Source organism: Podarcis tiliguerta, assembly GCF_965153285.1.
Source record: "Podarcis tiliguerta genome assembly, chromosome: 1".
Taxonomy (NCBI): domain Eukaryota; kingdom Metazoa; phylum Chordata; class Lepidosauria; order Squamata; family Lacertidae; genus Podarcis; species Podarcis tiliguerta.
The window spans coordinates 120,476,193-120,502,554 of NC_139534.1; the positions used below are offsets into that span (position 1 = coordinate 120,476,193).

The window sequence follows — 26,362 nt, forward strand, 5'->3', positions numbered from 1 at the left end:
TATGTGGTCAAACTGTAAGTTAACCTGCTGCAGTAACAAAGAAACGTGAAAGGCACAGATATATTCACCTTCATAAGGGCAGTTAAAAGCGGATTGTAGCACATGGAATTGGATGTCTCTCATCTCCTATAGCATCCGCTGGCCCAGCTGTATTATATTTATCTGTGAGAATTTTACGATCCCGCTCTACAGTCCAAAAAAATGCTCCCAGACCACCTTCCAAACTGCCCACCATCTAAAGAGACACGACACAAAAGGAAAATGAACTGGGAGGGAGAAGGAAATAAGCAAGCATGGGAGCATGTTCTTAGCTACAAGTTGTTCTTAAGACTGACCCACTGAGATGGAAATGTTTGAAGGGGTGAGGCAGTTCGATTGTGCCAGATTCTGTACCCTGAATCTCGTAAACGATATGCGAACGGTGGGGTCTACAGTTCCCAGGTGTCTTCAGAACGGCCGTATACCAGCTAAAGCATGATGAAACTAATATAATAACGTATATTTACCACCAAGTTTAAAGCACCTGATGCTTGATTTTTATTTTTATTTTTTTTGTGATGTGGCATCCAGCAATACACTAGTAGTGCCTGATAGATTGGAAGCAAGGATTGGCACCTCAGCAGTCAAGAGTAGCTTTTGCCTTGCTAAAATGTGTTCTCAAACTCTGATACCGGCTCCCTCTTGTCTCTGTGAAAGGTAGAGAGAAGTGTGTATTTGTGTGTGTGTGTACGTGTGTACGTGTGTACAAAGGTGAAATTTCAATTAGTTGCTCCACCCTCTCTGATAAGAATTTCTCAGCCACTTCAGTAAATAACTTTTCCTAGGATTATCAGAGGACAATTAGTTTAAATCTGCAGCACAGATATGCCCTCATGTGCTACTCTCCTTCAACGGTGGAGAGAACAGCCTTTATTGGCTCCCAGTACGTTTCCGAGCACAGTTCAAAGTGTTGATACTGACCTTTAAAGCCCTAAACGGCCTCAGTCCAGTATACCTGAAGGAGTGTCTCCACCCCCATCTTTCTGCCCGGACACTGAGGTTTGGATTTGATATCCCGCCTTTCATTCCCTTTAAGGAGTCTCAAAGCGGCTAACATTCTCCTTTCCCTTCCTCCCCCACAACAAACACTCTGTGAGGTGAGTGGGGCTGAGAGACTTCAGAGAAGTATGACTAGCCCAAGGTCACCCAGCAGCTGCATGTGGAGGAGCGGAGACGCGAACCCGGTTCCCCAGATTACGAGACTACCGCTCTCAACCACTACACCACACTGGCCAGCGCCGAGGGCCTTCTGGCGGTTCCCTCACTGCGAGAAGCCAAGTTACAGTGAACCAGGCAGAGGGTCTTCTCGGTAGTGGCGCCCACCCTGTGGAACATCCTCCCATCAGATGTCAAAGAGAAAAACAACTACCAGACTTTTAGAAGACATCTGAAGGCAGCTCTCTTTAGAGAAGCTTTTAATGTTTAACAGACTACTGTATTTTAATACAGTGGTACCTCAGGTTACACACGCTTCAGGTTACAGACTTCACTGACCCAGAAATAGTACCTCGGGTTAAGAACTTTGCTTCAGGATGAGAACAGAAATCGCACGGTGGCAGCAGGAGGCCCCATTAGCTAAAGTGATGCTTCAGGTTAAGAACAGTTTCAGGTTAAGAACGGACCTCCGGAATGAATTAAGTACTTAACCTGAGGTACCACTGTACTTTGCTGGAAGCTGCCTAGAGTGGCTGGGGAAACCCAGCCAGATGGGCAGGGTATAAATATATTACTATTATTATTATTATTATTATTATTATTATTATTATTATTATTGAAAGCCAAGTCATGAAGTTATGTGTGAGAGGCAGTGTGGCCTAGCGGTTAGAGTGTCAGACTAGGCCCTGGATCCCCACTGGCCCAGGAAGCTCCCTGGGTGCTGCCTGTCAGCCTAACCTACCTCACAGGGCTGTTGTGAGGATAGAAAAAGGAGGGGGAACCCAGAAGGAAATAAGCCAGGCGAGCATAATCTGCCATGTTTGGTTAACATTTCAGTGTGGATCTTAAATATACATATTTGCTGTATGGGTGCCAAGCCTTTCTGCAAACTCTGCTGTGTAAATCATTAATCAAGCAGAGGTGGAATTCCCCCAAACTGACCTTTGGAACTGTTCTCAGCCTGCCTATTCCATCTTGCAAACAGAAAGTAAAATAAAGGGTAACTGGAGTATTTTCCTTTTTTTACTTCCTTTTGCAGCACACACACACACAAACACAAAACCCAGCTTTGGTAGCGAACGGATTTTGGTTTTAGCCTAAAATACCCCCTCTTCCATCTCTGTTATGCTCTCCGTACAGGGTCCAGTCAAGTTTTGCAAAGCCAAAAGAAGATGAGATCACGCCCTGCCTCTGCAGAGAAGGTGTCTTGACAAGCGTTTGTCTGAGGGGAGTGCGAGAAATTGCAGATTTAAGAAAACCAGGTGAGTCATGAAGAGAATTGCATCTGGAGGTCCCTTTTGGCTTCCCCGTCATAGTCTGGGTGTTCTAGGTGGATATGAACCACCACCCTCCTCCCCCTAGATATTTACAAGATTAAATGGGGGAGAAGGCATAATTTACGTTTTATCAGTAGGGGACAAGCAACCATCAACACGAAAGACACTTACCATAGATTCCGGCGTATAAGACGACTTTTTAACCCTGGAACAGAGGTTAGAAAGTCGGGGGTCGTCTTATACACCAGGTATTGGCGGCGCGGAGCAGAGCCTACCCCTCGCTGCTGCTGCACCGGCTCCGAAGCAGCAGCAGAGGCGGTGGGCAGCTGCCAATTTGGGGGGTCGTCTAATACGCCCATTAAAGGGACGCAGGTGGGGCTGTGGGTTAAACCACAGAGCCTAGGACTTGCCAATCAGAAGGTTGGCGGTTCGAATCCCCGTGACGGGGTGAGCTCCCGTTGCTCAGTCCCTGCTCCGGCCAACCTAGCAGTTCGAAAGCACGTCAAAGTGCAAGTAGATAAATAGGTACCACTCCTGCAGGAAGGTAAATGGTGTTTCTGTGTGCTGCTCTGGTTCGCCAGAAGTGGCTTAGTCATGCTGGCCACATGACTGTACGCCGGCTCCCTCGGCCAATAAAGCGAGATGAGCGCCACAACCCCAGAGTTGGCCACGACTGGGCCTAATGGTCAGGGGTCCCTTTAGTAATGCGCCCAGTCACCTACTACACAGGAATCTACGGTAAATATTTGGTCTGTTTTAAATGAATTGTTAATAGTGCTATGTAGTAAGTGTTATGTAGTAATCTGTGCCAGCCCTGCTGTTAGGCACCGTGATACAACTGCCTCGGGTGGCAGATGGTGGTGGGCAGCAACAGCTACACCTGATCTGTTCCTCTTGAGCTCTTCCAGCCTCTCTTCAGACAGCAAGATTTCTTGGGCCGTTTCAGCAATGTTGTCATTTTTTATATGGCTGGTGTTTTGGGACTGTTTATATTCTCTGTACTACTTTGAACCTGAGTGCATTTGTGGGAAGTGTGGTTTGTTACGTATGCTGGGAATTGTAGTTCTTTGTGGGATAAACCACAGTTCCCGGGATTCTTTGGGGGAGGGGGGAGGTTTAAAAGTACTGCAGCAGAAGTCTGTGACTGCAACCAAAGGGGTTTGTATGCAAACCTACTGTATAGATCCCATTTTTATGGTTTATAATAGCCACATAGGGACGCGGGTGGCGCTGTGGGTTAAAGCCTCAGCACCTAGGACTTGCCGATCAAAAGGTTGGCAGTTCGAATCCCCACGGCGGGGTGCGCCTGCCAACCTAGCAGTTCGAAAGCACCCTCGGGTGCAAGTAGATAAATAGGGACCGCTTACCAGCGGGAAGGTAAACGGCGTTCCGTGTGCTGCGCTGGCTCGCCAGAAGCAGCTTGTCACGCTGGCCACGTGACCCGGAAGTGTCTCCGGACAGCGCTGGCCCCCGGCCTCTAGAGTGAGATGGGCGCACAACCCTAGAGTCTGTCAAGACTGGCCCGTACGGGCAGGGGTACCTTTACCTTTAATAGCCACATGGAGTTAGCGCAAATGCAATGCTCTCTATCCCTTTACACAGTGCTATTTTTCTAGAAAAAGAGGTGCCGGAACTCACCGTGAACACCTCCTTTGTTCTATTAGAATGGCAACAACAGCACCCACGTGAAAGGTACCAGAACTGAGTTCCGCTGAGTTCCAGCTGGAAAAATGCCCTGCCTTTACACTGATTAAAGGTCTGGGAATCAGCTGTTGGATTATGGCATCCTCTAATCCTTCCAGCCTCCCACTTCCGCACACAAACTCTCCATGCTGGGCTTTGCTATGGTTGTGTATCCCATGGGCGTGGAAAACCAGAGTTCATGCTAGCCAGGGCTTTAAATGGAAGGTAAAATAAAATAAAAGCACAGGGATTTGTGTTTAGAACATGGGCTCACTTGGTGCACAACGGTCCTCATTCTGCCTGGAGAGAATAAAAGCACTTGATGGATAATCACATATGGTCTAGATTAGAACATGGGGAGAAGGGATAGCAACATAGGAAACTGCTTATACAGTGGTACCTCTGGTTACGTACTTAATTCGTTCCGGAGGTCCATTCTTAACCTGAAACTGTTCTTAACCTGAAGCACCACTTGAGCTAATGGGGCCTCCTGCTGCTGTCGCGTGATTTCTGTTCTCATCCTGAAGCAAAGTTCTTAACCCGAGGTACTATTTCTGGGTTAGCGGAGTCTGTGACCTGAAGCGTATGTAACCTGAAGCTCAATACTGTGGACACTGACTGGCAGCAGCTGTCCAGGCTTCCAGGCCTTACCTGGAAATTCCAAAGATGGAAGCTTTCCCCACACAAAGCATATAATGCTTGACAGCTAGGGTGTGTGTGTGTCTTTTTCTGTGTGTGATGGGCTCTCCTACCTTCCCCAAACACCACTCCTATTAAATTGGGAATAGAAACTGAAGTGGAGGTGGGTTCCCACAAGGCAAGACACATTGCTAACGTCAAGAACCTTTATTGAACTAACAGAACTGGACAACAGGGGCAAAGCAACTGCTTATATGCATTTCTGAAGGCCTGGACCACTCCCACTCCCAACGTCTAAACTTCCAAGCTGCGAATCGCGACTCAAGATTTTAAGGGCCAATGGTAGAGGCCCAAATCCTGAAATGTTCTCTGATTGGATATCAATGTATCTAATCAGAACACAGGGGCTCAGAATCCTTAGTCCAGTCTCAAGACAAACAAAGAGCACTGAATGCATAACAGAAACCATCTTGGTCCACTCTGCTGTTTCTTCCACCCCCATAGTTACTCAAATCCCTTTCTTTCAACTGAAAGAAAGAGCTGTAATTTTCTCCTAGTGTCTTTCTCTCTATTTTGTAACTTGGATTGCTGTTTCCTTCCCCTGCTGTGGTTCCTGGGCTTTAGCAGCTATTTGACCAGCAAAATTTGGTGGCAAAGCCCTCCCAGGCAGCCACAAGTGGCAGCGATGGGTGGAAAGCTCACCCTGTGGTATTTCTGCCTGTCACACCACTCACTGAAAGGACGGGTCTAGTGTGGGAGGGGGCCGGGGAGCTGCCATCCTACAGTGCCATAGAAGTAGGAAAAGTGGGGTGTCGGTAGGACAGCTAGATGCTGTCCTTTCGTTAAAAATAAATAAACCATTAGCTGTACTTTTTCTTCCCCACTCCACCTCCTGAAATTCCTTCCGCGATGCATTATTAAAAGCACAGGAGCTTCATTTCCCCCTTTACACTTGGCCGGCCTACCGAACACGGCATTACAAAAACGGATTGCACGTTTCAAAACCACAGAGCAGTAACCATGGCGATTGACGTATTTCTGATTTCAGAAAACTTAAGCTATCGAGGGCCCCTTTTAACCGAGGCAGAGTGTGCAAATGAGGGTTTGCCTTACAGGTCAGAAACAAGTACTGCATCGACTCCAGAGATCAGGCCAATAAGCGGCACAGTGAAAAATAAATCCCTGGACTTGCCTTGACCTGCTTGAGATCCTGCTTGAGGTTTTCCATCTTCAGCTTCACTCAACGAATTGACAGAGGAAGGGAGCCCTATTATAATGTGGAGATTGAATGTCATCTTTTTAGTAGGTCAGGGACATGCCTGGATGTAGCAATGAACACATCTGGCCAATGGCAGAGTAGCAAAATTCAAAGTGTGGGAGCTCATCATTATAGCCATTATAACCAGACCTGCAAGGAGACAGTTGGGTTGATTCATTGTTGTTAGGGATGCGGGTTGGAAATGCAATGCAAGTTGGCTCTTTAAATGCAAACCTGCCCAATTCGCATTTTTTCAAAATGATGTGCAAGCAGCCAGGCTTCAAAATTTGCACTTCTCCAAATCTGGAAATGCAGTTCTCCAGCCAAGTAATGTGTCAAACTAAATGCATGTATTAGGGTAAAACGTGCAGAAATATGCAAGTATTTGTTAAAATCATAGAAAACTGCACTATATTAGGGGGAAACTGGTTTGCAAAAATGTGTGCATTGGGCAAAAATCACATACAAAAATTAGGTTTCTTAGGATAAATTCACACACAAAAATGCTGCTGGATTTTCACAGCAATATTTCAAAAAAGTGCAAATTGCCAAAGAAATGTGGAGAGCCGTAATTTAGAAGATTAGAAAAATGAGAACTTGAGAAAGCCCAACGTGACAGATCTGACCATCCCTAGTTGCTGCAAAATGTCCAACAGCAACGGGAGGAAACTATCAATGTGTTTTATGAATGATCTCAGACAGACAGGCTTATACATGCAGGCTTTGTCCAGGGCTTTGAGAATGTCATGGTCTTAGCCTGGGACCAGACAATGTGGCTTATGGGTGGTGTGTGGGCAGGGCCAGAATAAGGCCTTTAGGGGCCCTAAGCATTTAAAGATTTGGGTGCCCCCATTTGGGCTACTATACATTCAGAGTTTCCCAGACATAGCCTGGATTCGTCCATCAAAAACCCAGCTGCATGGCAGCCCATACTGGAAGTACAGATTTTTTGGTGATTTTCCTAAAAAGAAAAGAGAAGCTCAACAACTTTGCCAAAAAAAGCTTGTGTCCTGAATTTCACTTTTTGAAATATGGCAACCCTAGTCCCCATATTTATCTAATTCAATATATAAACTGTAAAATTACACACACACACCCGAAATGAAACGAAACCTACAGTAAGATGGGAAATAATGCTTATTTTTGTATTTATATTTTAGGGTGGCAATTCCCCTACTTTTTCTAATTGCAAAGCCTTTGATCAGGTCCTCAAAACTAATATTACATAACGCATCTGCTTCTAGAGTTAGCAGAGATAAGCCATGCCTTGTTGCATAGTTGTTCTGTTGGGATTTTTAATGTACTTCAGCGGAGAAAATGAACGCTCGGCTGAGCAATTTGTGACCATTAGTGTTAAAAATCCGGCAATGGAATGTTTCTGTGGTGCCCCCCCTTTTTCTTGATGCATGTGTTTATTTCACTTAATGGTTAATTCAATCCTGCGTATGGGTGCTTAAATCGCTTCTGGAATGAAAGGGGCAAGGTGGGTGTGCAACAGCGGCCTCTGCAATTGGCTGGCAGTATGACTGTACAGTGGTACCTCGGATTAAGTACTTAATTCTTTCCGGAGGTCTGTACTTAACCTGAAACTGTTCTTAATCTGAAGCATCACTTTAGCTAATGGGGCCTCCTGCTGCCGCCACGCCACCAGAGCACAATTTCTGTTCTCATCCTGAAGCAAAGTTCTTAACCTGAAGCACTATTTCTGGGTTAGCAGAGTCTGTAACCTGAAGCGTATGTAACCTGAAGCGTATGTAACCCGAGTTACCACTGTAATAATATATTACTTATACCTTGCCCATCTGGTGATGTTGCTCCCGCAACCGGGGTGGGGTCCGGCAGCCTTTTATCTTTGTTGGGGTAGCGGCTGGTCTTGATCACCTGGCGACTCACCTCCCTGTCTCGCCCAAAGGCGAGCATTCCTCCTGCGAGTACTCAGGTCTCTCCTTCTCTCAGACCTCAGTCTCTGAAGCTCGGGAGGCATCGGTGGGTGAGTAAACCCAGGAGCCGCCTCAGCCTCCCCTGACCAAACCGGTAGTGGAGCAGCTGTAAGTGATGGCCCAGCTGGAGGCAACGAGGTAATCCCCGCATCTGGAGCCAGGGCAGGCTCAGGCCCCTGACTCGGCCCAGCTGGTGTTTGTTGCAGGGGAACCTGTGCAGACTGGGACTCTTCAGGATCAGGCCCCAGACTTGGTTCAGATGATGCCTGAGGCAAAGGATTCGGTGCAGACTGAGACTCCGAGTCCGAGCCAGAGTCCCAGGCCATCACACCCATATGTAAAGCTGGCCTTACTGATAGTGGATGTCTACTGCACATGTCAGCAATAGTTATTTCCTGCCTTCCACTTCTGTAACATACTGATTAACTTTCCTGCTTGTTTCCCTGCCCTGCCCCCCCCGCCTCCCACAGTAAAAAAAAGAGAGAGAGAAGCAAGGGAGACGAGTGGGGAAATGGAGTTGCCAGCGTCTCCAGAAAAATGCACAGAGAGTGAAATTGGCGGTTGTCTTCCCAAAGATTCTCCGCCCTTGAGTCAGCAAGGAGAAAACGAGCCCAAAAACTTCATCAGGGGTATCAGAGAAGTGTTGAGCTTCAGGGGAAACGCATCAAAATTGGCCAAAGAGAAACTGGCTGAAGCTAAAATGGATGGAGATAAAACAGAAATAAGCGGGAGGAATGGGAAATTGGAGGTGCCATCCCAGCCGGAGTCTCCAGCGAAAAGTGCAGAGAGTGAAGGTGCACACTGTCCTCCCGAAGACTGTCCATCCTTGCATAAACAAGGAGAAACTGAGTCAAAAAGCTTCATCAGGGGTATCAGAGAAACACTGAGCTCCAGGAAAAGAAAGTCTCAAAGTCTCAAAGAGACATTAAGCGACACTAACAAGGATGGGCAGAGAACAGAAACAAGAGAGACTGATGGGGAAATGGAGCCGACAGCAGAACCAAAGTCTCCTGCAAAACGCACGGACGGTGAAGAGGCACCGAAATCTGCCAAAGAGAAATCTACTGACGTCAACGTGGGTGAAGATAAGGCAGAAATAAGGGAGGCGGACAGGGAAATGGAACGGCCATCAGAGCCAAGATCTCTGGCAAAACATACGGAGGGGAGTGAAGATGACAAGCGCCTTCCCAAAGAAAAGGAGCCCCAAAACATCAATAAGATAATAAGAATGAGCTTGAGGAAAGGTAGATCAAAATCTCTCAAAGAGAAATCGGTTGAACCTAAACTGGATGAAACTAAAACAGAAATAAGGGAGAAGGAGAAGGAGGAGAAAATGGAACCTTCAGTGAACTACACAGAAGGAGAAGGTGACAATTTGTTGTTGTCAGTTGTTTTTAATGCTGTAACTTGCCTTGGGACCTTAGGGTGAAGGGTGGGAAATCAATCAATCAATCAATCAATCAATCAATCATTGTCTTCCCAAAGGTTATCCGCACCTGAGTCATCAAGGAGAAGACGAGCCAAAGGAATTCAAACCAATTCGGAGCTTGAGCTTGATGGGAAGTGCATCAAAACCTGTCACAGAGCAATCGGCTGAAGAAGTGGAGCCCTCCAGGTCCAGCAAGCGTTTTTCATTCTTAAAGAAAAAAAAGACCAGCCTTCCAAAGGAGAGTAAGGAACCTGAAGAAGAAGAAGAAGAAGAAGAAGAAGACCATGTTCAGAACGAAATACTATCTGGTAAGAAATTGAAGATGCCATTGCTTGATGTTGTTTCTCTGGGTTGTTCTGGATGGCAAGGCTTGAAAACAGGTGTACAGTTCTTTCAGCATATCACAATACAGGGCATGTTTACTACATGCCAAATCAAATATTGAAACGGAGTTGAGTGCTGGTGCCTTTCTTGTAAATTGGGTCAATGACATTTATCAGGTACCCCTACTGAACGAGACTCAATGGGTGTCCATCAGAAGCAGGGACTTTTGGGTGGTGGTGCCATCCTGACCACTGGCTGTGTTGTTTCACAGATTTCAGGGCACTGTACCGTTCAGCCCCCTTTACTTTTTGTTCACATATCAACCTAGGGAGGATGGTTACATCTGAAAGATACTGCTCTGAGAGCTCACAGTCAGCTTTCTGGATGAGCAGGGAACTGAACCCAAGTGTCCCTCAGCTATTATAATTTGTGGGAACGACAATTAGGAGATTTGCTTTCTTGCTTATAAGTGCCTCTTGGATGCTGCTTTTGCTTGCTTTCAGTTTTGCGTGAGTCTCTTTTTATCTGCCGGAATGTGCTCAGTACTTGTTTCAACTTTGCCTTGAAAGGAAAATTGGGAAATTAATTGGGGTCAGCCACTTTTTCGAAATCTAATCTTCAGCGCCTGCCAGAGCCCAAACTCTCTGTCAGCGGTATTTTGGTACAAGTCATTACTAGCCAGCTGCCTTCGCTCACATCACACACAGAGGCACGACGCAAATCATTTCTGTGCATGTGAACTACACAACCGCAAAGTGCAGAGCAGGAATTTAACTGGGCCATGATGGGAGCAGTCTCTCATTACACTGCAGAGTTTTATCAATCTCCGTCATGTCCTTTCTTAGCCATCTTTTTTCTGAACTCAAAAGCTTTCAGTACAGGGGTGAACAACCCCAGGCCTGGGGGACAAATCCAGCCCTCTGGCCTGCTCCATCTGTCCATGGGACTCTCCTCAGGCCACATACCCGCTCCAGCCCTCCTTCTCACTCCCCTTAAGAGTTTGTGTCTCTCTGGAATGTGCTCTTGAACTCTGATAATGATCTAGCAGGGCACTAAATAGTATAGTCGCCTCCCTCGCATCCTCATTGTGAGCTTTCCGTCTTGCTGTGACTGTTAGTTCGCATTTCTTAGTGCAGAAAGTATTGATCTTTCTTATTCTACTTAATTCAAGAGGGTTCTGGAAGCTTCTGTGTGTGAAAGAAACAAGCAGAAGGTTCATGATGTTTTGGGTATTCCTTAAGAGAAACTGAATATAGCTGACTTAAACTGTTATCTCTTCAGCCAAGACCAGAAGCAGCCTGAGTTTCACATTTTCTGTTTCTATCTCTTTTCCGTCTGGTGTGGTGTTCTGTTCTGTATGCAGTGTTAAGGTTTAGACTTATTATAAGTTATTGTAGGTTTAAGTTAAGTCTGGTGCAACTGGACTTCTTATGGACAGTGCCAATCCTGAATGTACTGGACTTGTGACCATTATGCTCATTTGCCTTCAGTAGCAGTAAAGCTCTGCTGGATGAAATATTAATTGCCTCTGGTCTATTTTTTGGGAATCCTGCAATGTGTTTAAGTTTTTACTCTGCTAACTATGCATTAGAGTTCTGCTCCGAACCAATATTGAGTAGAATTCCATGACAGTGACTTCCTCGCAAAGCATTTTGAGGACAAAACCGCTTGCATCCGCTGTGATCTTGACTCCACTGTTTACAGCAGATAAATATCATGAGGTATGCAGAGCACTGTCCATGGCTGGATCTACATTGATCTTTTAAACATTATTGTTTTAAAATGTCACAGGCATTCCCTTACCTTTAACACATGGTTTCCCAGTTGCCAGCGGCTGTTTAATGCATTTGTAATGTTATAGGGAAAACATAATTTGCCCTTATACAGTATGTTATGAAAACCATTCCTAAAGCTCCCTTAAAGTTATAAACCATGAGTGTAGATCTGCCCTAGTCCTGTTGTGTTGGATGAGTTTCAGTTAGCAAGGCTCAGGGATGTACAGAAGGTGCTTGGGCTGGTTAGGGCAACCACTGTCACACGTAGCTGATAAAAACTATCAAGGAGGGGACAGCTGGCTGGGCCAGGGAAGTGATTAAGGATTCCTTGTGAGGTGGGTTGGTCCCTGCCTACCTGAATGAGGCAGTGGTAAGACCACTCCTCATGAAACCTCTCTGGATTCGGAAAATCTAAGTAATTACCAGCTAGTTGCCAATATCATAACACCGGTCCTGAGAGATCTGCACTGGCTCCCAGTACGTTTCCGAGCACTACTGAAAGTGTTGGTGCTGACCTTTAAAGCCCTAAACAACCTCGATCCTGTATACCCGAAGGAGCATCTCGACCCCCATTGTTCAGCCCGGACACTGAGATCCAGCGCCGAGGGCCTTCTGACGGTTCCCTAACTGCGAGAAGCTAAGTTACAGGGAACCAGGCAGAGGGCCTCCTTGGTAGTGGCGCCTGCCCTGTGGAAGATGTGAAGGAATTAAGCAGCTATCTTTAAAAGACATCTGAAGGCAGCCCTGTTTAGGGAAGTTTTTAATATTTAATGCTGTATTGTTTTTAACACTCGATTGGAAGCCGCCCAGAGTGGCTGGAGAAACTCAGCCAAATAGGGGGGGGGGGGATAAATAATAAATCATCATCATCATCATCATCATCATCATCATCTCCCCTTTGGGGGAAGGTTTCTTGAGCAGGTGGTCTTGAATCAGATCCAGGCACTGTTGGGGGAAACTGATTTTCTTGATCCATTTCAATCAGGGTTTAGGCTCAGTTTTGCCACAGAAGATGCTTTTGGTTCTTCTCAACCTCTCAGCTGTTTCTGATGCCATCAACATCTGGAATAGGTGGACCTTCAGTGTGATCCAGCAAGTCTCTTCGCTAGCACTTATGAAGTGGTTAGGATAAAACCAATAAAACTTTTTATTCATAGCGGAAATGTTTTTGGGGTAAAAACAATGTCAGAATAGAAGTAAGGAAATGAAAACTTTTCATTCCAGTAGAACATTTGCCGCCTGTATTTGGGGATGGAGAACCTGTAGGCCCTTCAGAAGTTCTTGGACATGGTCAATGGCCAGGGAAGATTAGAGCTGTAGTCCTGGAATCCCTGAAGGTCCACAAGTTCCCCACAGCTGTTGTAAAGGATTAAAGCAGTAGTTTTCAACCAGTGTTCCGTGGCACCCTGGGATGCCTGGAATGGTAGTCAGTGATGTTGCAGGCAACACTGGCCTCTGTCCCTCTTTCCTTCCCTCCCTCCTCTGAGGCCCTCTCACATCTCTGCCTCCCAAAGGCTTGTACAGCTGCTTATTGCAGCCGCCCTGACTACAAGCTTCACAGGCGAATGGTGCCTCAGGGGGTGCTGGTTGCCAGGAGCTGAGGCAGCCTTGAAGTAAGCAAGCAAGTGGGCAAGGGAGCCCAGCCAGACACTCCACCAACCCTTCCTGTTGGGAATGGACAGACAAGTCCCAGGCCCCTGTGGAGCAGTGTGAGGAGGCACCTCTCTTTGAGATGAGGGGGCAGCTCAGAGACCAGGGGTGGCAGCAGCGGCTGCCCAGAGGACTCCCAAAGAGAGGAGAGGAGGTTGAAGGAAGATTCTAGAAGGGAGGGTGCCCAAAAAAGGGCAAGAGGCTGCCAGCTTTGCAGGCAAGGGGTGACATAACATGGCTCCTGAGCCCCACAAGGGTGCCGCAGAAAGAATGTAGTTGGTCAAAGGAGCTGTGGAGTCGAAAAGGTTGAAACCTCTGGATTAAAGTACAAGGAGCCAGCCTGGTGTAGTGGTTAAGAGCAGTGGACTCGTAATCTGGTGAACCAGGTTTGCGTCCCCGCTCCTCCACATGCAGCTGCTGGGTGACCTCGGGCTAGTCACACTTCTCTGAAGTCTCTCAGCCTCACTCACCTCACAGAGTATTTGTTGTGAGGGAGGAAGGGAAAAGGAGATTGTTAGCTGCTTTGAGACTCCTCAAGGGGAGTGAAAGGTGGGATATCAAGTCCAAACTCCTTCTCCTCCTTCTCCTCCTCCTCCTCTTCTTCTTCTTCTTCTTCTTCTTCTTCTTCTTCTTCTTCTTCTTCTTCTTCTTCTCTTGAGAACACAGAAGTAGTTCTGTAACTCCTTTTATTCTTGTTCTGCATGAAAGAGCCTCCTCCTGCTGTGAGACAATAGACAAAGCATCTTGTTTAGGTTTCGTTTTATTCAACAGAGCATGGGTGGGACACCTCTGGCCCTCCAGATGTTTATTGACTCCAGCTCCCACCAGCGCAAGCCAGCTTGGCTAATGGTCAGGGATTTGGGGGGCTGGAGTCTAGCAACAAGTAAGAGGTCACAGGTCCCCCACTACTGCCCCAGAGGAACTCTTCCAAATTATTTCTGAAGAGGAAAACATGCAGTAGATATGGCTTGCTCTCACGCTCCATTTCTCTCTTTTAGTTATGCAGATAAATGAACTTATTAAAAACGGGAAACTTCTAGAAGCCTTCAAAAACATCAAGGGTTTAGAAAGGGAGCTTCTGGCTGAAATAGGTGCCAAGAAATATGAAGACAACCCCAAGGAATGCATTGTGAAGGCCAAGGACATTGACTTGCTCTACGACTTGGTTTCTAAGGCCATCCAGCGCATTGTGGAGGAAACCCTGGAGCTTCCCAGGGTAGATGCAAAGGCTTTAAACACTCTTGTGACTCTGATCGCAGAGGAAGAAAAAGCCCATGCTGGGGCCACAAGCATCTCTGCCCCATCCGAGGCTGTGTCCAACCTTGGGTTAGCCAGGAACTGGAGGCAGCTTTGGGAAGACTCTGTCAAGCAAAGTGTGGAAATCAGGGTCTCCAAAGTGCCTGTGCCACTGAAGGAGGACAACACCTCTTGGCTGTCGATACACTTAGGATATCTCAAAGAAGTCGTAAGAACAGATTTGTTGACAATCAAACACTGGGTACACAAATGCTATCCACCAGACTACAGTGTGGGCGATGCATACCTGAAGGCTTTCCACAAAGCCCTCTCTTTGCATTTACAAAGCATCCTGGAAGAAGATGAGAGCCTGGGATGCAATCAATTCTATGCAGTACTCAACTGGGTCACTAATGTATATCGCAGGTAGGTTTCCCATTAATCACATGATGATTAGGAAAAGGTAAAGGACCCCTTTAAGTCGCAGATATAGTTTGGTCTATGTCACAAGCTATAGGTGCTGCAGTGTTCAGTAAAAAAGGTAAAGGTAAAGGACCCCTGGACAGTTAAGTCCAGTCAAAGGCAGCAATGGGGTTGTGGAGCTCATCTCGCTTTCAGACAGAGGGAGCCGATGTTTGTCCACAGACAGCTTTCCGAGTCATGTGGCCACCATGTCTATACAACTTCTGGCACTACGAGACACTGTGACAGAAACCAGAGTGCACGGAAATGCTGTTTACCTTCCCGCCGGAGTGGTACCTATTTATCTACTTGCACTGGCGTGCTTTTGAACTGCTAGGTTGGCAGGAGCTGGGACAGAGCAATGGGAGCTCACTCCATCGCGGGGATTCGAACCACTGAGCTTCCGATCAGCAAGCCCAAGAGGCTCAGTGGTTTAGACCACAGCGCCACCCATGTCCATGTGATTTCCATGTGATCAAGATGCAGCAGGATTGTACCGCTGACCCCTCCCACATGCTTGTGTGGATTCCTTCAGCCTCCCCTTCATATTTTTGTTACCCTGGGATCCAGTAATTACTAGGACACCATTGGAGGCTACAGAGTCACTGGATAATGAAATGAACCTGGTTCCTGGCTCTAGGTCTGATGTTGGTAATCTGCTTTGTGCATCTCTACATTTTGTAAAGTTTAAAATTTTAAAAAATACAAAACACTGTATGCTACAAAAAAGTGCACACGAAAAGCATGCAAAATTATTATTATTATTATTATTATTATTATTATTATTATTATTATACTGCCCTTCCAAAGATCCCAGGATAGTTCACAACAGAAAAATACAAAATGAGAATACAGAATGCATAATAAAACAAAAACAAACCAATAACCCTTCTCCGACAAAAACATTTTAAAAGCCATAGATTTTAAAACGTGTATGTTAGTAAAAATAACACACCAAAATGAATTAGATTAGGGACCACCCCAGCTGCTGCCCTCCTTTCCTTTAAAGTGATGGGAGGGAAAGACTTTGCCAAGACCAGTAAGGTATTTTCTGTAAGCCAGATTCTGTCCACAGGCTTCATGGAATGCTGTTTTTGTCTTTGTAGTGAAAATCTCTTAGGATGCCCAGATCTTAAACCAGAAATAAAAACTGAAGCTCTGCCGGATTTGTTAACTTCAGAAGATTTAGACAAACTGAAGAGCAACTACGTTAACTCTGTCCAGGTAACATCTCAATTTCCTTGTATAAATCAAAGGAGAGGGTGGGGAAGTTTGCATCACTGATTGAATCCTTTGAAACCGAACACATGCTGCTTTTATTCCAGACTGTAGCATTCAGTGCCCCAACTTCCTTTGGAATGAAGTGATCGCCTTAGAAAATGCATTTATGAATGGGATCCAAAGGCCCCTTAAACTTCCACAGGAGCAATGCATTATTTGTTATTTGTTGAATGGAGATTCCTTGTCTACTTCCTGATTTACAGATGGGGATGGGTGTGTGGGGAATTCGATTCAATTATCATTTAAAGGCAAACATATCCAGTGCTCAGGGATGCGGGTGGCGCTGTGGGTTCAACCACAGAGCCTAGGGCTTGCCGATCAGAAGGTCAGCGGTTTGAATCCCCGCAACGGGGTGAGCTCCCATTGTTCGGTCCCAGCTCCTGCCAACCTAGCTGTTCAAAAGCACGTCAAAGTGCAAGTAGATAAATAGGTACCACTCCGGTGGGAAGGTAAACGGCGTTTCCGTGCGCTGCTCTGATTTGCCAGAAGCGGCTTAGTCATGCTGGCCACATGACCCGGAAGCTGTACGCTGGCTCCCTCGGCCAATAAAGCGAGATGAGCACCGCAACCCCAGAGTCGGTCACGACTGGACCTAATGGTCAGGGGTCCCTTTACCTTTAACAGACCCTAGGCCACAACAAAGGCATGCAGTAGGACATAATCTCCAACATTTCTCCGATGAAAATAGGGATGCAAGGAGCATTGAGAAGTGAGTGTGAGCTCTTTTCATCAAAGCCCCATGACGGGTTCATTTAGTGTGCAGGTTTGACTAATGTACACATTCTTGGAAGCAATTTCTCCTAATATAATGAAACTTTTGTACGTTATTTTTACTTTACCCTAATAATATGCATTTTATACACATTACTTTTTTTTATAAATAATTTTTATTAGTTTACAACAAAACAAAACATACGTTATTTTCACATTCAAATTTTTCAGAGTCTTTCTTTTTTGGACTTCCTTCAGCTTTTCCGTAAATCTTTCGTAGTCTTTATTAATTTACGCATTTCTTTTTCTTTATATTGTTATTATTTAAGTCTTTCCCCCTCCATTTCCTTTTAACAATATCTCTCGCGTTTTCACAGTGCTCTTTTAAAACCTTCTAGCGTTATTTGACCTTCACTTATACTTTCCAGATAATCAACAAATTTTCCCCAGTTTTCTGTAAACTTTTGGTCTCTTAGGTATCTAATCTTTCCCGTCATCTTGTCCAATTCAGCATAGTCTAACAACTTTGATCTCCAGTCTTCCATTGTCGGTATTTCTTGTTGTTTCCATTTTTGTGCCAGTAACACCCTTGCAGCCGTCACTGCATACTGGAAAAACTTACTATCCTTTCTCTTAATCTATTTTCCTATAATACCTAGCAGAAAGGCTTCTGTTTTCCCTTTTGCAAACGATATGTTGAACCGCAAAACACAGCCATCCTTGAGAATTTGCCGAATTTAGCAATGCAGTTGTCCAGGCAAGTAATGTGTATAAAATACTTTAAAATCTTTTTCAACTCATTATATATCATTTCCCAGAAACCTTTCACTCTTTTACATTCCCACCACATATGGTAAAATGAGCCATCTTTTTCTTTACACTTTGTATACTTTTACAAAGAAAACAGAAGCCTTTCTGCTTTGTAAAAGTATACAAAGTGTAAAGAAAAAGATGGCTCATTTTACCATATGTGGTGGGAATGTAAAAGAGTGAAAGGTTTCTGGGAAATGATATATAATGAGTTGAAAAAGATTTTAAAGTATTTTATACACATTACTTGCCTGGACAACTGCATTGCTAAATTCGGCAAATTCTCAAGGATGGCTGTCTTTAAATGCGGACTGAATTGAATTCTCACCCACCCACCCACACTTAGCAGTGGGCCACACTGTTTTGCAAGGCAGTTTGTCTGCCCTTGCTGATTTTTCTCAAGCAGCCGAACTTGACTAGCTTCCAAAGCATCTTTTGGATCCATTTTGAAAACTATTTTACTGGAGAGCTACAAGGAACTGGGATGCGTGTGCATAAAAGGAGTGTCTGCATATATGATTATGTTGATCTGTGTTGTTCCCCTTTATCTAAATATTTAGCAGGAAACCAAGAACTGCTTGGAGAATATTTTGGTGCTGGAGACCAAGGAAAAGTGGAAAGGACAGCCAGATGAGCGGAAAAACCCATACGATTCGTCGCTGTCCTACGATATTCAAACGGTATTTGCTGAGATTGTTCATAGCACATGCATGTTCTTTGATTCCAGGGAAATTGAAATATTACCTTCTGGTATGTAGGTGTCGCCTACTGTGCTAATTTATGTTAGTCACGTCCTTGGAGAATGTATTAGCAAAATGTAGTTTTATTACAATTTTTAACACTGCCACCCCTCGCTTCCTAGCTACAAATTAAACCTGCTGTCAATTGTGTCACAGACATAATAGGCAACTGATTTTTAGAGTCTTTTTAGAAGGAGAGAAGGAGTGCAGAGAACAGGGTTGTTACAAAAAGACCTTTGGTGTGGAAAAACCACTTGCTACTAGGCCTGCAGCAGCCTCGAAAAAAGAGAAAGAAGGAGAGAGAAATTGGGGGTGGTGTGTGTGACCACAGCAGAATGACAACCTCCCACATTTTTAAAGTGAGAGAGAGAAATAAAAGCCCCTGCTAGATTTAGGGATTGGGAGATCAATGAAGCCAGGAGGAACTCATATTTTTGCAATTTGCAGTGGGCTGAGTCATTTCAGTTAAATAAAATGCAAAAGAAATAATAAACCCATATTGGGAGAAAATTAAATTTAAGGTGAGGTGTTTTGGAGGGAGGGCTTTTTGTTCTGCTGTCGTTACTAACGTTTCATGGGATCATTATATGTTTTCAATAATCAAAAAGTATATGGATTAACAGAAGTGTTGGGAATTTTGTAAGGGGGTGCAGCAATTGCCTTTGTGTCCTGTTTGCTGGCTTCCCTGAGGCTCGGCTTTGACCCCCTTACAGAAATAGGAAGTTGGATGCAGCGGACGTGATTCAGCAGCAAGGCACGTCTTATGATGTTAGTCTAACAGGCTTCCTCAACCTCGGCCCTCCAGATGTTTTGAGACTGTAATTCCCACCATCCCTGACCACTGGTCCTGCTAGCTAGGGATCATGGGAGTTGTAGGCCAAAAACATCTGGAGGGCCGAGGATGAGGAAGCCTGATGTTAGTTAAGGCACGGCCATCCCTCAGAAATCAGAATAACACAGGCCTGCTGGTAGGGATGGAGCAGAAATGTGATTCCGTTTGCATTCAAAGGCAGCCCTGCTTAATTCACACTTTCTGAAATAAAATGAGATCCTTCAGAAATTGCACTTCTCAAAAGCTACACCCCACACACTTTTTTAAACCTTTCCCTGACCTTTGAAAAAATGATGAGGTGTTTTACTACCCCAGTTGGTTAAAATTCTGGCAAATAGATTTCCCTAGCCTCACCCAGGTCCTTCTTGTTTCCTCTTTGCAAAATGCAAGCTCTGGCATGTTCTGTGTCTGCCACACCTGAAAAAATCATTGAGGTGCCCATTGTACTCATCAACGAAAGCCATTGCCTCTCTGCTTTTTGTTCCATCCCTTGTCCCCTTTGGTCCAGCTCGCCAAACAACACAGGAAGGTAGCCAGCTGCATTTGCGAAAAAGTGGAAGAAGCCGTTCTCAAAGGTATCGTGAAAGAAGTGACAGAATTCCTACCACGGTAATGTCTGCTTGTTTCAAAGTACCAGTGTCTAAACTGGATCACGTTTTATGCTTAATGGTTCTAGCAAATAGGCATGATGGAAAAGCATCAGCTGTTCTGAGGACGTAGCTGCAGTGGCGTAGCGTGGGTTGTCAGCACCCGGGGCAAGGCAAGTAATTTGCGCCCCCTAACCCGTGGATTTGCGCCCCCTAACCCGTGGATTTGCCCCTAACCCTAACCCCCAGAAGTTGCGCCCGGTGCGGCCGGCCCCCCTGCACCCCCCATGCTACGCCACTGCGTAGCTGAGGCTTTAGCTCAAGTGCAGAGGCAAATGCTTCCTCTTCAAATGAATCCAAATTCTGACTCTGACATCGCCAGCAAAAAGAACTTCAGACGGAAGAGCTGGGAAAGAAATCTGGGGCCTGTTTGACCATCTCTGCAAATCACAATGTCCTCATCACCAACTCGTAGTCAAATGCATATTGCTTCTCTAAGCATGAAGGACCCATTTTAGCTGACCTGGCTAACACAATTGATAAAACTATCATCCAATAACTCCTCTGACTTTTATTTTATTTTTGTATACAATTTTTATTAAATTTTCTAAATTACATTTCAAAATATTCATTTAAACAACCTTAAACCAATGACTTCCCTTCTTCTCTTTCTGTGGTTCATTTTGCATAACATACATCCCTGCATATTTTACATAAAGTAAACCATTCAGTAGTCCATCAAAATTTATTTACACTGTTGGATTTATCTTAATGCTACCAGTGTTTTTAAATGAACCCAATTTTCACCTATATATTCAATAAACATTTTCCAGTCTTCTTTATACGTATGTTCTTCTTGTTCTCTTATTCTATATGTTAAATCTGCAAGCTGCACATATTTCATCGGTTTAAGTTGCCATTTTTCTTTGGTTGGGACCTCACTCGTTTTCCATTTTGGGGCTAACAAAACAGAGGCTGCAGTAGTAGCATACATAAATAGGCTTTTTTGACAGCTGGGAATTATCCCCAACGAAAAAGACTCTGGTGTGGTTTTTTGAAGGGTACTTTTAAACGTTTTTTCCCCAAATAATTATATAGCATTTCCCAATCCTCTTTTACCCTTTTACAAGTCCACCACATATGATAAAATGTACCCTCAATGTCATTAGATCTCCAGCACTTATGTGATTCGGACTTATACATTTTAGCAAGTCTAGGTAAAAGTAAAGGGACCCCTGACCATTAGGTCCAGTCGTGGCCGACTCTGGGGTTGCGACGCTCATCATCACTTTATTGGCCGAGGGAGCCAGCGTACAGCTTCTGGGTCATGTGGCCAGCATGACTAAGCCGCTTCTGGCAAACCAGAGCAGTACATGGAAACGCCGTTTACCTTCCCACCAGAGTGGTACCTATTTATCTACTTGCACTTTGACATGCTTTTGAACTGCTAGGTTGGCAGGAGCAGGGACCGAGCAACGGGAGCTCACCCCGTTGCGGGGATTCAAACCGCTGACCTTCTGATCGGCAAGTCCTAGGCTCTGTGGTTTAACCCACAGTGCCACCCGCATCCCTAGCAAGTCTACTTGGCATTAAATACCATCTGTAAATCATTTTCAAGTAGTTCTCCTTCAAAGATGCTGTTCACATGCTGTGAACTTCAAATCGCTCTCCCAAAGTTTACCCCAGCTCCTCTGACTTTTAAAAACCCCACATTAGACAGTGGAGTTTGTTGTAAAGGAAGCCAAGCTGTGAATCCCCTCAGCCAGTAGGTTATTCCTTAACCCCATGGCTCTTGGACTAGACCAGTGTTTCCCAAACTTGGGTCTCTAGCTGTTTTTGGACTACAACTCCCACCATCTGTAGCCAGCAAGACCAGTGGTCAGGGATGATGGGAATTGTAGTCCAAAAACAGCTGGAGACCCAAAGTTTGGGAAACACTGGAAAGACAGACAGGATTTCTGCTAATCCTCAAATGCAGGATTGCTCTAACAGGGAAGGATGCTGAAATCTGTGTTGTTTATGCTTGTTCTGTGTTTATCGCTGATTAGTGGCCATTTTTAATAAGCAATTTTATTACAGCTTTGGGAAAGAATTTTTGGACCAAGCGAAAGATCACCCCCACTTTCTGATGTTCATGATGGCCTACCTTAACTGCTTCCAGGACTTGAGGTAAACCTGTTTTTCCCCCCTCACCCTGTGTTTGAAGAGGAGATGTTGGACCAGATCTTAGGATTTAGCACAGAAGGCAAATTGGTTGTGTTCTTTTGGACAACGGAACGTCCAGGGATCGTTTTGCAGGGAAAATACAATTACTCAGTCTCCACACATTGTGCTGGGTGGAAGTACCAGTATCAGGGGAAGTTATCCAACAAAGGTAAATTAAGGTGTGACACAAGTTCCCTATGCCCATTTTACTGCCTTACAATTTCTTTTTAGAAAGCAGCCCTGCACAAAAATTACTAGTGTACCCCCAAAAAGATGAACCTGCCCACTAAGAGGCCAGTAACCCTCTTTTCCATTCTGGTTATGGAGATAGGAAAGTGGACACACCCAACCACCCACCCCAGCTTTCATACCCATCTATTATTATTATTATTATTATTATTATTATTATTATTATTATTATGCCCCACCCATCTGACTGGGTTGCCCCAGCCACTCTGGGTGGCTACCAACATATAGTATATAAAAACATAATAAAACACTAAACATTTAAAAACTTCCCAATACAGGCATGCCTTCAGGTGTCTTCTAAAGGTTGAATACAATGGTACCTCAGGTTAAGAACGTAATTCGTTCTGGAGGTCTGTTCTTAACCTGAAACTGTTCTTAACCTGAGGTACCACTTTAGCTAATGGGGCCTCCCACTGCCGCTGCACTGCTGGAGCACGATTTCTGTTCTCATCCTGAAGCAAAGTTCTTAACCCGAGGTAATATTTCTGGGTTAGCGGAGTCTGTAACCTGGAGCGTCTGTAACCTGAAGCATCTGTAACCCAAGGTACCACTGTAGTTACTTATCTTCTTGGCTCAGGGGTCATATAACTCCATAGCATCCAACATCTCTCCAATGAAAATAAGGATGTCCGAAGGAAAAGTGGGATATACCCAGATCAAATCAGAAACTGGGACGGCTTCTGTAAATCCCGGAATGTCCCTTAAAAATGGGGACAATTGGAGGATATGCATTTGGCCATAGTCACCATGGAAATCAATGCAATAAAAATTAACATGCAATAGGAAAGACATGAGAGACAAAAGCACGTTACCATTTTACAGCCATTCAAAATCTATTTAAACACAAAATATAACTAAAAGCATTAAAAAAAAAAAATCAGGAGCCCATTTCACACATATAGTATGTTTTTAGATTTTATTTTATGCACTAGCATTATTCTGCCTCTAGGTGGCAGGGCACCTCCAGTAATTAGCAAGACAGTTCAAGGGGCTGGAAATAAATTCAGCTTGTTACTGTCATTTTTTTTATCCACAGAAGAAACCCAAGCAGGCAATTAAAAGAAAAACAAGAAACTATTGTGTAAACGTAAATATACATTTTTTTGTTTTGAAGGATTAGTACCCCCAGCAATGTGTGGGATGCATTTTTTCCCCTCCAAACATGGTTAAAAAACAAACACAAACGATTGCAATGACTACGGATAAGCAAATCTGTCAGTGTTGATTGTGCTTAGTTTCTTGTTTTCCCCACCTTCAATTCACCACATTTCTGCACCAGTTTGCAATTTTAAAAAGAAGCTGCTTGTGAAAATTCACCTGCATTTTAGTGTACATTTCTCCTAGTCTACACATTATCAACTAGTATACACATTACTGCAAGCAATTTCCTCCAATATATAGACATGTTTGTTGCTGCTGCTGTATTTGACCGCAAAATTCAGAGAGGTGCAGATTTTAAAGGATAACTGTGTTCTTATTTGTGTATTGCGTTGGAAAGTGTGAATTAGGTAGGTTTGTGTTAAAATGTGAAGCGAATGAATTTCACTCCTCCAGCCCTAGACTTTGGTGTCTTTATGATATACAGTTTATATACATGTATATGCGACCTGAGCCTACAATAAAGAGGACTTTGCTTCCCCCATAGCTGCAGCCTTGGATTCAAACTGAAATCAAGCATCGCTCTCACTCTCTGCCTTCCCAGCCTGTTGCTATCCCCCTTCTAGCTCACATCACTCAACTCCCCATTCTGGCCTTTTCTCTTTCTAACAACCAGCCGGTCAAGGGAGGAGCCCCACCCCTTCGTCATCTGGCACAGATCCATTTCCTTTGTTTCCTTAATGGCCCACAAACCTAGGCTATCACCTCATCAGGAATTTGAATCCTTCCTCATAGTTTAACACTTGGATCCACAATACAGTGGTACCTCGGGATGCAAACAGGATCCGTTCCAGAGCCCCATTTGCATCCTGAAGTAAACGTAAGATGCGACTGCGCATCTGCACACGTGCGGGTCGTGTTTCATCGCTTCCGTGCATGTGTGTGATGTCATTTTGAGTGTTTGCGCGAGCGCAAAACCGGGAACTAACGCGCTCCGTGGGGCATTCCAGGATCAAATCAGAAACCAGGATGGCTTCTCTAAATCAGGGACGTTCCTGGAAAATAGAGACACTTAGAGTGTTGGTGTTATGTACTGAGTTGAATAGGATCCAAAATGCAGCAGTCTGATTGGTCCTAGAACAATAGTATTCAGAATGCAGCAGTCTGATTGGTCCTAGAACAATTAGATCCAGAATGCAGCAGTCTGATTGGTCCGCAGGAGCCACCCAATCCAGCTCCAGGTGGAAGTGAATCCGCAACCTGATTGGCCTACAGGAGAATCCCGGAATTAGCCAATCACGTGGGGCCCATTGCGTAAATAATGTATATAAAGCAGACACTTTGGGGGGATTTGCATTCCTCACTACTATGAGCTGAATAAAGAGCATGAAATCCACACTTGACTCCGGGTATATTTCACATTTGCAAGAAATATAGAAACACAGGCTTTGTGGAGCTCCTTTGTGGAACTGGGGTATCTTTGCACACCCCAGTTCCTGACCTGGAGGGAGAGAGGAATCCATCTTGGAAGAAAGGTGGAGTAGAAATTTGAAAAGCCCAGCCAGCACATTTGGTGAAAAGACTTCTATATAGGATCTAAAAATACACAGATGTATTAAAATGTAATCAATTTGTTAACTGATTAATCGGTTCAAAGCCAAAACCTTTAATTGGTGCATGACTCCTCTTTCAATTCTTCTCTATCATTACTCTGAGTTCATTCTTACTGGTATGCAGCGATCAAGCTGGCAAGTTGCCATCTAGGATGCAATTTAATTTCAGGCTTTTAATTTCCCCTTCGCTTCTGTTCCTAACGATGGGAAATTAAGGCTTCTAATTAAGAGAGAGGTTGGCAAAAATCAATTTGGATCTTTGGGAAATGCCATTTATTTTGAAGTTGTTAAAAGACCAAGGTGTTTAATCAGGATAACCAGTGGGAAAATAAGTGGCCAAAAGAAAACCTTAAATTTCAACATCGTTGTATTTGGCCTTCTTTGGTCTTCCTTCATCAGAAATCAAAGTGAAATTATTTAGCTGTGGGTTCCTAGACTGCTTACTCTACACTAAATAGCAAGTAATGCGGGTGGCGCTGTGGTCTAAACCACAGAGCCTAGGACTTGCCAATCAGATGGTCGGCGGTTTGAATCCCCGTGACGGGGTGAGCTCCTGTTGCTCAGTCCTTGCTCCTGCCAACCTAGCAGTTCGAAAGCACGTTAAAGTGCAAGTAGATAAATAGGTACCGCTCTGGCGGGAAGGTAAACTTCATGCCTGTTGTAAGCAGAGAAAGCGGGTTGCTCTTTAAGAGGTAAAGGAGTGTTGGCTTTGTAAATTACACCTTAATGAACATTGACTTGTCAGCCTTTTCACTACAGGATGAACTTGCAAGCGACTTTTCACATCAACTGCGAAGAACTGGAGAAGACCCTGACTGGTCTGATGCTGAGATACAGGAAATGCTTTTTAAATAAATTAAAGCTGGAAACACAGGTAAGAGGGGTATTTGCAATTCGAGAAGACTGTGCTAGAACCCAGCTGCTGAGATTCCAGGCCGCAGCAGGTCTTGTTGATTTCCTCCGTGAGATGCCATCACTGCAGTGGCGTAGCGTGGGGGGTGCAGGGGGGGCCGGCCGCACCGGGCGCAACATCTGGGGGTTAGGGTTAGGGGGCGCAAATCCACGGGTTAGGGGGCGCAAATCCACGGGTTAGGGGGCGCAAATCCACGGGTTAGGGGGCGCAAATTACTTGCCTTGCCCCGGGTGCTGACAACCCACGCTACGCCACTGCATCACTGAGCCAGGGTGTGTACGTAGGCAGATTGGCACACCATGCATTCAAAGCACATGGCTTCCCCCAGAGAACTCTGGGAACTGCAGTACAACTCCGCGCCGCCGGAGCACAATTTCTGTTCTTATCCTGAAGCAAAGTTCTTAACCTGAAGCACTATTTCTGCATTAGCGGAGTGTGTAACCTGAAGCGTATGTA

At 44.9% G+C, this 26,362-nt stretch overlaps 1 protein-coding gene across 1 annotated transcript in view; it reads left to right on the top strand.

Annotated features, from left to right (window-relative positions):
* Positions 1-2,177: 2,177 nt before the first annotated feature.
* EXOC3L4 (exocyst complex component 3 like 4) overlaps positions 2,178-26,362 on the top strand; it is a 37,591-nt gene continuing 13,406 nt past the window's right edge. The window contains exons 1-9 of the mRNA XM_083434971.1: positions 2,178-2,456; positions 8,462-9,358; positions 9,477-9,728; positions 14,168-14,831; positions 15,974-16,091; positions 18,230-18,349; positions 19,750-19,850; positions 21,908-21,997; positions 25,753-25,867. Coding sequence (XP_083291097.1) covers positions 8,503-9,358; positions 9,477-9,728; positions 14,168-14,831; positions 15,974-16,091; positions 18,230-18,349; positions 19,750-19,850; positions 21,908-21,997; positions 25,753-25,867 — 2,316 coding nt within the window. The 5' untranslated portion in view covers positions 2,178-2,456; positions 8,462-8,502. The remainder of the gene's footprint in view (positions 2,457-8,461; positions 9,359-9,476; positions 9,729-14,167; positions 14,832-15,973; positions 16,092-18,229; positions 18,350-19,749; positions 19,851-21,907; positions 21,998-25,752; positions 25,868-26,362) is intronic.